The sequence below is a fragment of the Eurosta solidaginis genome, chromosome 3 (assembly GCF_040869045.1).
Source record: "Eurosta solidaginis isolate ZX-2024a chromosome 3, ASM4086904v1, whole genome shotgun sequence".
In the NCBI taxonomy this organism is placed as follows: Eukaryota; Metazoa; Arthropoda; class Insecta; order Diptera; family Tephritidae; genus Eurosta; species Eurosta solidaginis.
In genome coordinates, this window is record NC_090321.1 from 233,292,652 (window position 1) to 233,304,046 (window position 11,395).

The 11,395-nt window shown below is 33.6% G+C and overlaps 1 protein-coding gene across 2 annotated transcripts in view; it reads left to right on the plus strand.

Moving 5' to 3' along the window:
* The window catches only part of LOC137245243 (uncharacterized), a 67,093-nt gene extending 56,127 nt beyond the window's left edge, over nucleotides 1-10,966 (plus strand). For both annotated transcript variants that reach the window (XM_067775583.1, XM_067775584.1), the window contains exons 3-4: nucleotides 3,906-4,130; nucleotides 8,905-10,966. In XM_067775583.1, coding sequence (XP_067631684.1) covers nucleotides 3,906-4,130; nucleotides 8,905-9,332 — 653 coding nt within the window. In that variant the 3' untranslated portion in view covers nucleotides 9,333-10,966. The remainder of the gene's footprint in view (nucleotides 1-3,905; nucleotides 4,131-8,904) is intronic.
* Nucleotides 10,967-11,395: the final 429 nt, after the last annotated feature.

Below are 11,395 nucleotides of genomic sequence, written 5' to 3' on the forward strand. Positions count from 1 at the left end.
CCCGAACTTAACCTTCCTTACTTGTTTAATTGTCTGATCAACGCCCTAGATTGATAAGGAGTGTGATGACTAGTACCTAGGACCTACCTAATTATTTTCTAGCTTTTCGTATTATTATTATTTCATGTAAGTATTGTTTTCAATAAAACCGTTTTACTTAAACATTTTTTTTTAATTATTTTATTTTCTATTCTACGTCATAAGTTCAATCGCTTTACCCACCTTTGGTAGTGAATTGTCGCACTTTTTGGGTTTTTCGAAATTTTCGATATCGAAAAAGTGGGCGTGGTTATAGTCCGATTTCGTTCATTTTAAATAGCGATCGGAGATGAGTGCCCGTAAACCTACATACCAAATTTCATCAAGATACCCCAAAATTTACTCAAGTTATCGTGTTTACGGACGGACGGACGGACATGGCTAAATAAATTTCTTTTGTCGCCCAGATCATTTTGATATATAGAGGTCTATATCTATATCGATTAGTTTATGCCGTTACGGATTACCGTTACGCGAACAAAGTTAATATACTCTGTGAGCTCTGCACTGCTGAGTATAAAAAAGACTGTTTGTACGGAGGAAAATCTAAAACACACTTGGGAAAAAAAATTGTAACAAGTCTATGCGCATCGTTGGAGACTTAAAATCTGTAATTAACTAAACTAAAATTGATTGGGCTACAAAACTGCATAATCAATAAAATTCAGAGAACTCAAAATAAAAATTTGAAAATTTTCGCGAAATTTCTTTAAATTTTTGATTTGTTTCAAAAATATATTTGTAGGTTTTAATTATTAAATTCATAGGAACTTTACCTAAAAATATCGAAAATTAAAAAAAAAGAGTTTAATTGACAAAATTTGATAAAAATTTATTTTGCTATATTTTTGTTCCCTGCTGTTTTTATTTTTCCGTCTTCTTTTTTAAATAATACTCAAAACTTTAAAAAAATTTGGACAAAAGGTCGCGCCTTGATAATGAAAATCCATAAAACAATTTCAATATAAAGTTGAAAACCTTGAAAGCTATATCTAATTGTGCAGACGTCTCGCCGTTTACATTGTTGGGCTGGGCTTTCTTGTACATTTCAATACTGCACCTATCACCAATTATGTGTGGTGGAATTGTTTTGTTTACGTTTCTTATCACGCGTTTTTCGTTCTGAATATCTTATGAATAACGAACTAAGTATAGGCTTCCGGTATAAACAAAGCATTCTCAGCATGAACCATTCAAAAAGTCGTGATGTGCTGATAATAGCAACTGAGGTGACCACCATCGCATCGCAGGCATCGAAATAAAAGTTGATATGTCTATTGATATAAATAGATACATAAGTACAGTGAAGTGCAGTAATAATACCATTATTTAGGCTAAGTGCTTCCACTGAGGAAATCACCCACTTCTCAAAAGCTATAATTTTACGGAAATATCATTTAACAGCTCCTCGTAGCTGACCTGCTCCATGGTCTCTTTCGCAGAGAAGGGTTCGAACCTAACCCCGGTCGTAACGGTTAGTCATGCTGCGTCTGTCGTTATAATATATTTAAGACGTTCGCAGTCCTGTCAGTCTATACTAGGACTCTTCCTTACAATCGATTATTCGGCTAATCGACTATTCAACTAGTCGAGTAGAAACTTTCGCCTTGATTGAAAATCGATTAGATGGTATTCGATTTCAACATAATCGACTGTCATTATTCGAATACTGAAACTAACACCCATACTATGGCGATCGGTGACGGAAAAGTGTTATAGTTTTGTTTTTATTGAGACATTATTAATTGAATTTTTTTTTTAAGAAAAGATAAATTTGTATTGAAAAATAAAACTAAATGTGCAACAGTCATAGCAGTGAATTTCGAGTCGAGGTTCTCGACTTCACAGTCCATTGCTCTAACCACTGAGCTACATGTGAATTGAATATTGTGAGAAATATTCAATCAAGTACTCTTCGCCTCGATATCTGTGCGTTACTCAATGATGATCGTTTAATACGATTTCGATGTACATCAGACCTCCCATATTCCAATAAATTAATTCGGACTGCCTCTCCGACTGATATTCGCCAATGTGGCGCATAACGAATATCCGGCTGATTCAAGGCTCTTCTCAAATAACCTTATGCATACTAGACTAAACCTTAAACTTTAAAACTTTCGAAGAGATTGAATTTTCACTGGCGAACATCGTAGCTGCTCCTCATCACTGGTTTTAATACTATGTTCACCCTACAAACTTTTGGAGTCACAAAAGATACAGAAAGGAGTACTAAATTGGGTCGTTTACACTCTTTATGAGCTCATTTAGTACTCCGAAATGAGAGTATTTCTCTTCATGCAATGGTCCTCCGATGTGAGCTGAATTTCATATATCATATGTAGCTAAATATGAGTCATATTTGACACCTATTGGCGTCCTAAGTAGAATTTCCAGCACTTATTTTGTGCATGAGGATTGGAAAAGGAAACCGGAACGCAAGTCCTGCGTTAGACTTTTATATACGAAAACACAACAAATATTTCTGAATTGATTAGCAGAAATTACATATACAAAATCCATTTTCATATAAAATATAAACAGCAAAAAATGTTATGCATTTTATATTTGTTTGAAAGAAAAAATTCTAAAGAAAAAATTTGAGTGCATATGTATATCTCCCTAATTTTCTTTGTTAAATCAAAACTCTTCGCATACGCCTTATAATTTTCATCATGTAGGAGTCCTTAAAGACACCTTTATGAACATATTTCTGAGTCTCATATTTCTTACGTATTTAGGACTCATTTCGGAACCTGAATAAAAATATATTGTCGCGAATATTAACATCACTATGCAGCTACTAAATAAATGCACAAAAACAATAAAGCAAGCAGTCACACTAATGTACATGTACACATTAAAGCAAGCAGTCGCACTTATGCACATGTACACATTAAAGCAAGCAGCCACACATATGTACAAGGCAACGAAGAATATTCCACACACATTACCAGCAACTCGAAGCGAAGAGATATTTCACATACAAATATGTAGTCATCAGCTAAGAGCAGAAGTTGTTACTCACACATACACACGCATATAGCTAAATAACCAAGAACGAGATACAACTGTTCCAGAAAGCAATGCCGTGAAAAGTCTAGACCTTAGGAGAAATATGCGAACGAGGCAACCGAGAGTATAAAAGCAGCGCAAGCTGAATAATCAGTAATCAGTTTGATTTAAACACATTAGTTGTGAAGTGAAGTATAATTGTGAAGTACTACTCCCAAAGTAGTCCAAATAAAGAACATTTTACAATACTGAATATTGAGTTATTTATTCGACAGTTCAGCGATTCGAACGTTAGTAGAAGGTGCATAATTATCAGGAACTTCCCAAAATTCGTTACAATATTCACGTAGGCTTATAGCTCCGATAAGAAAAATAGAAGAGGCAGTTATTATCAAATTTCATCAATTTAAAGATTCTCTTTTTGTTTTGTATATTTTAAGAAACATTTTCGATTAATTTCGTTTCTAAAATTATACCAACATCAAAATTTCGAGAAAGTAATATCGAAATTTTAATTTTTTTATTTAAAGCTCTCGTAAATGGTTTGAACATAGAGTTTTGTAGCCCAATACAATTTTATATAACAAATTGCATGCATTAATTGACGAAATGTTTTAGAGATTGGCACTGCTTTTGTTCTGTAAGCTGCTGTAAATATGGTTTTGTATACATTCAGATTATTTTATCGTGGCAACGTAAGCAAGAAAGTTTATTCACCACTTAGCTACTGATAATGTTTTTAATTGTATTTATTTACTTTGATTTCACCTCTCTAGGTACTTAATAAAAATTTTATCATTTTTGTTTCAACGTTTTTAATATTGATTACGCGTAATGCGATTTCATTTCAGTTATAACTGTACTTGTGCAAGGAACGTCGAGTCAATCGTTTTTAATTAGTCTCGGACAAAATCAACGAAACTTGTTTGCGGAAGGAAACTCGCATGAATCGTTTGTGAATACACCTTATGAGGGCGCGAAATTAAATTATACGGATGCAGTTTCAAATATAGAACGTTTGGGGGAACGTGACGAATTTGATGACAACAACACAACAATTATTCTTATTAAAAATAGTAAGTATACTGTTATATTTGTAAAGTTGTGATATGGAAAATTTGTGGTCCTGTTCGCGAAGGAGATATAATGATGAGCTGTGTGAGTTTTATGCAGATATGACTAACAAAAACCTATAGGATTTGCTAGATAGTCATGTTATGCGAATAGACGACGACGTTCCGGCGAGGAAAGTACATATTTCAGTCGATACCGCAGTTTGAAAGGACGAGAAAGATATCTCCACTGAGTTGGGAGAGGCAGCTGGAGGAAGACTTGACCTCCCTCGGTGCTTCCTAATGGCGTCAGTTATCACGAAATAGTGATAGCTGGCGTGACTTGTTACGAAACGCCCAAAATCGCTTAGGCGGTTAAGCGCGAAATATTGACGATGATGAAGTATATTATGATAATAGCTGTGTTTTTTTTACATCTATAGACGTTTACGCTTAAACTTTATATGGACTGCTAAGCGTCAGACTTTAAATACACTTCTGAAATTGCTGCGCATAATATTTGTACTACTAAATTTCAATACGCATTATACTCGGACGTAACTGAAATATTTGTATATGTTTCACCTCTACACTAATTCTATGTATCACCTCTTAAAAAGGTGCGTGTCCACTATTCATCGCAACTGATTCAGCTATATGTTATACATTATGGCCACCAGAGGTTTGTGTCTCCGATTTTAGGTACACCCTGTACTGTAGCTAGTTATTTAACCACTGCCGCTAGATGGGTCTCCTAAGCATTATCTAAGCGAGGATAAGCGTTTTTTTACGCGCAAACGTATACCCTTGTTAAAAAAGCCACGGCTAATAATAATAAAAACTTACCTACCTTTTGTGATAGAGTTTGAACAAATATTCAAAACAATTTTGAAGAGAGTCAGTTTTGTTCCAAATAGTGATACTGGTTCTTATAAAGACATTACGCTTAGTTCCGCTCACAGATTTAAAGTTTTTTTACCTTAAATTGGTTTTCCATTTGATGCAAAATTATGGTGAGGCTTTAAAGTAAAGTGCCACTTAATTGATAAGCTCTGTGTGGGTATAAATAGTTTGTTATCGTTTGAAGTTCGTAGAATAAAAGTATGGGAAATTGTGATTAAGATTGTTGAGGCCTATCAATAGGCCGATAAAACAAAAACAATTGTTAATAAACCATGAGCACTTGTCACTTGAATGTCAAACAAAGTAATTGACAATAAACAAAAATCCAGAATTATCAGTGAATTGCACCAGATGGCGCAACACTGAATAAATATATTTATATTTAAGAATTCATGAGCTTAACCCCGGCTTATAATAATTGAATTTCAATTATTATGTTTTCTAAGAGAAACTGAAAAGAAAGAAACATTTACTGGCAAATTGCGATGGAACCATTTCGAAAACCGCCAACGTAATCATCATCAGGCAATTTTGTAATGTTATCAAAGGTTTCACCGGGATTCGAACCGTGAATCACATGGTGAAACTGCAGTTGCCTTTAACCATTAGGTTATCCTGCTGGTATTTGCTTTCATGCTTAACTCAGTTTTTCTCATTTCGAAGAAGAACTTTACAAAAACAAATCTTAATGGCACACAAATTAATATAGAGACAAAATGTCTCAATTGTGTTGTTAGTATAGAAATGAGAAAAACTGAATTAAGCATGAAAACAAATACCAGCAGGATAGCCTAGTGGTTAAAGACAACTGCAGTTTCACCATGTGATTCACGGATCGAATCCCGGTGAAACCTTTGATTACATTACAAAACTGCCTGTTGATGATTACGTTGGCGGTGTTCGAAATGGTTCCATCGCAATATGCCAGTAAATGTTTCTTTCTTTTCAGTTTCTCTTAGAAAACATAATAATTGAAATTCAATTATTATAAGTCGGTGTTAATCTCATGAATTCTTAAATATAAGTATAAAGAACACACCATTAAACAAACATACATAAATATGTAAAACTGAGCCCCAGTTTACAAAGCTTCTCATTCGCAACGAATAAGAACTTTACAAAAACAAATCTACAGGGCACACAAATTAATATAGAGACAAAATGTCTCAATTTTGTTGTTAGTGTAGAAATGAGAAAAACTGAATTAAGCATGAAAACAAATACCAGCAGGATAACCTAGTGGTTAAAGGCAACTGCAGTTTCACCATGTGATTCACGGATCGAATCCCGGTGAAACCTTTGATTACATTACAAAACTGCCTGTTGATGATTACGTTGGCGGTGTTCGAAATGGTTCCATCGCAATATGCCAGTAAATGTTTCTTTCTTTTCAGTTTCTCTTAGAAAACATAATAATTGAAATTCAATTATTATAAGTCGGTGTTAATCTCATGAATTCTTAAATATAAGTATAAACTGAACACACCATTAAACAAACATACATAAATATGTAAAACTGAGCCCCAGTTTACAAAGCTTCTCATTCGCAACGAAGAAGAACTTTACAAAAACAAATCTACATGGCACACAAATTAATATAGAGAAAAAATGTCTCAATTGTGTTGTTAGTGTAGAAATGAGAAAAACTGAATTAAGCATGAAAACAAATACCAGCAGGATAACCTAGTGGTTAAAGGCAACTGCAGGTTCACCATGTGATTCACGGTTCAAATCCCGGTGAAACCAGGATAACCTAGTGGTTAAAGGCAACTGCAGTTTCACCATGTGATTCACGGATCGAATCCCGGTGAAACCTTTGATTACATTACAAAACTGCCTGTTGATGATTACGTTGGCGGTGTTCGAAATGGTTCCATCGCAATTTGCCAGTAAATGTTTCTTTTCAGTTTCTCTTAGAAAACATAATAATTGAAATTCAATTATTATAAGCCGGTGTTAAGCTCATGAATTCTTAAATATAAGTATAACTGAACACACCATTAAACAAACATACTGAATAAATATAGTTGGTAAAAAGGAATAGAAGTAGCAAATTTGCCAGTCAAACAAACCACCGCTGTATAGCTAAATGGTTAGCGCAGCATGCCTAAAGCGTACTGATGATGAAGGCTGAGCACCCTTCGAAGTGGATCTATCTGCGCAAATGCGCAGCTATGGCAGGTTGTCGGAAAAATTGTCTACTTACTATTCCAAAAACAAAATACAATTATTCAAATTTAGAAAAATTAAAAAAATAACAATAATTATCATTAGAAAAAAATATTGTTCTGGCCTTGAGCTCGAATCGAACCTTGAATCATTTATCAATAGGCCGATAAAAACAAAATTTGATTGTTGAGAATAATAAATAAATAATGCATGGATAGCACAAATTACGTATTGGCGTATTTTGTTGTTGTTATGTGGCTCAACCTTTTGTTGTGGCAGTATTCATCCATGTTCTATGGGAACGTACACTCAAAGAATTGCCACAAAAATTCCTCTACGGAGGCCGAAAACAGCTGGCGGTTGCAGCAGTATGGTGACATAAGATCAACGGGCAAAACGCCAATTAACCACTTCAAACGGCCATAGGGTCAATTACATTTATTTTATGATCACTTTAAAAGTTCGTAAGGTCAACTGACTTTATGATCTTTCTTGATTTGACCTTAAGGCCATTCAGGAAATTTCCGTTTGATCTTTTAACATTTGGTAGAAAAGAACATACATAGATATATACAGCAACTTTCAAAGAACTTCCTCTTAGTTGAATTTGTTATTGGTATTATAAAGAAGTACTCGCTTTAAATACGATTTTGCACTGTAATGAAACCCGTAGTAGAGAAGTAGCGCGGGAGGTGAAAATATGGCATACAAAATCTTGCTATATTTTATTCCAAACTCTCTGTAAACCCCGAAACCTTTGGAGAGTGTCTCTTTCGCTACAACAACAACAACAAGCACAGAATTGGATTTAACCCGATGACAGCCCGATGATTGTCGTCCTGCTCTGTCGCGCCGAACATAATGATCCTGAAAAGAAAATGTGTAAAAATAATTTGATAGATGTCACTTTGTAGTCGCCGTCAATGTAATCAGGCCTATTGCTAATGCATTTGCATTTAATTGAGCGCAGTTCGCAAGTTACTTGTGCGTTATATAAAAAGATTAATATTTGTGAAATTTTACTGGAAATAAATAATATTAAAGTGTTGAAAGATTTGAAAATAATTGTTTCTTTAAATTATCTTGTGATTCAACGTGCTCTATAGAATTTTTTTGTGATTATTTCATTGCAAATTTAACAATGACTCATTACGAGCAGTTAATTAAAAACGTTCCAGTTAAATTTAACATAATCTACTTTACATATACATATTAGAGTGGGTCAATTTGTATGGACGAAAGGTAACCGATATCGCGCCATGGATTTTTCGATAGGATTTGGGCTCAGGAAAAAAAGTTGCACTACGCATACCCAAACAAATTATTTTCGAGCCTGCGAAATTAATTATTATTTTTTTACTTTTTTTCGACTTTGATTTTTAAGGTTTTTTCATGACCTACTAAAAAAATTGCATTTGATTGTAAAATTTTCATGTATAGAGGGTATGCATATGAAATTTTTTTTAGTAGGTCATGAAAAAAACCTTAAAAATCAAAGTCGAAAAAAGTAAAAAAAAATTAAATTTCGGAGGCTCGAAAATTATTTTTTTTGGTATGCGTAGTGAAACTTTTTTTCCTGAGCCCAAATCCTATCGAAAAATCAATGGCACGATATCGGTTAATAAATCGACCCAGTCTAATACATATATAACTTTAAGCTTTTATCAACTAAATATTTATTTTTAAAATTAATAATTTCATTGAATACATTTTTTACTCTTTACAGCTGTGCGTGAACAATCTAACGAATTATCACAAACTGCTATGGATATTATTACGATCGTTTGGTATGTGGCCACATTTCTAGCGCTCGCAGCATTTTTTTTACTTATGGCTTGCTCAGATAGACGTTGTTCCGAGAATCGTGGGAATGCCTTCGAAAATGATACAACAACAGCTGCACCACCTACGCCATCACCATCATATAGTGAATTTGCGCCGCCAAGTTATGAGACAGTTATCAAAATGCAACATGATTCCAAAATGAGTGTTTTTGTTATACCTTTTGTACCATTAGATGCATCGATGGCTAATAAAAATTTTAGCAGCAATATGATGACAACAAATGGACATATTTTACATACACCACAAACACCATCAGCGCCAGCGATAAATTTCTATACAGTAAATGAATTGGAAAAATTTGGATGCTAATTTATGTTATGTACCTATGGCAAATGAGGGTCAAAATGGGAGTCTTTAGATAGGAAAGTATGCAATGGGTGCAATGAAACATTTCAGTTGTTGAATATGAGATTTCACGCATGCGCTCTGATCTCTAATTTAATTGCATTTAGTTGTCTAAGCATCGCGTGCAAATCATATGATCAATCAGCTAAAACTCATTTGTAGCCATTCATTACACGATTATTGTATTTATTATTATTTATTTAATTAAAGCGCTACACCAGTGCTGTAGCTTTACTCTACTTTAATAATTAGTTTTTGCTAAGTATGTAATATATATAAAAATATATGTATATATTTAATACAAATTGTCTCAAATGAACTGTGATATTAGTAACAAGTAGCATCTCTTTGTTAATTGATGCTTAAATATTTATGCAAGATTTGTGATTTGCCAAAAGGGATAAATCCTAGTATATATAATCGTTAAAAAGTCGCCCCAATGATTGTTAATGAATGTCATAAGGCACGCGTAACTACTTTGTTTTAATAAGGCGTTAAATTTATAATTATATTATATATGCATGTGGAAATCTTTTATGTATTGTAACGAATTTACTTGCAAATCCTCTTATTTGCAATCCTCTGCTAAGTTCGAATCACTAAACTGTTGAATAAATAACTCCAATTTGTAGTAATGCAAAATGGCCTTTATTAAAGTACTTCACAATAACACTCCAACTGTACAACGAATAGCTTAATAACCAAACTGATAGCTTAAAGGAAACTGACTTTCAAAATAATAGTGCTATTGCTCGCTAGATATCGTCTTACTCGTAACTGCTTGACAATTCAAATCAAACTGAATTCTTCTTACTCGCTGGCGCCGCTTTTATAGTTTACGCTGCATACTTCTAGGCTCTTCGATTTCCAGAACTTACTAGTTGTTTCGGCTACAAAATCGCCAGCCACAACTACGTGCACAAATTATTGCTCACTCTTGTGACAACTCAGATAAGGTATATGCATGTGTTTGTAGTTTACAGTCTCCCGCACACACATAAGCGTATAAGTAAATTCATCGGTGTGTGACATCTCATCTCTTGCTGCCTTGTATGTAAATGTTGCTCGTCGGAATGTGTACATATGTGTAGACGCAATTATTTATTCGTTTATGTGGATACATAATGATTGAATTATTGATGTGCATTCACGTCACTGCTTAGATCGGCTTAGAGCTGGCAGCACTCCTTAGTTTTGCTAATATTCGTAACAGTATGTATAAGTATAAGTTCTTACTTAGAGATTTACTTATTAACAGCTTTTTGTAGTCACATTAACAAGTGTAAGCTGCAGACTGATTTAATTACGAAAATAGAGAAACACGATATTTTCCAGTGGAATTAAGTCGGTTGTTATTACAGAAAAAAGAAAAAAAGTATAGCTTTCAGTATAACAAATGGCTATGTAAATTGTGCAAATGAATACAATACAATGCTTAAATATCATTCACATATGTGTACTTGTAAATATTATGCAATTAATTGAAGAACGTGCGAAAAAGTATTATCATGAATTAGGTTAAAAAAAAACACGAAGTAAAAATAAATCAAAAGTAAAAAAAATAATGAAAAGTAAAATATTAAAAACTAAAAAAAAAATCTGGTTTTTATATTTAGATCGTTGCATCTTTGACATGAAATGTGAGTATATAAATGAACACTTTACCATGACATGAAGTTAGTCAAGCGCCTAAGGCGGATGGGAAAATTAATAGGTCGATATTTTGTCGCAAATTATGGGCTAATTAGTTGCGAAGAGAAAACATTTGTCGCGTTCTTCCAAATGTTTTTGATGTACTTAGCTCAAGTGAACTTACCAAAGTACCCTCATAAAAACTGACTTAAGGACTCGTACAGAAAGTTCTGCAAATTTGTAACTCCCTAAAAAATTTTCATTAACGACAAAGTTCGCTTTGAATAAATTATATTTGAATTAGTGTTTTGAAAATATATTAGCTTCTGAAGTCAAGCTTCAACGACGAGAAAAACATATCGTTAGCTTAATGTGAAAATGTGCTAAGTCAACTT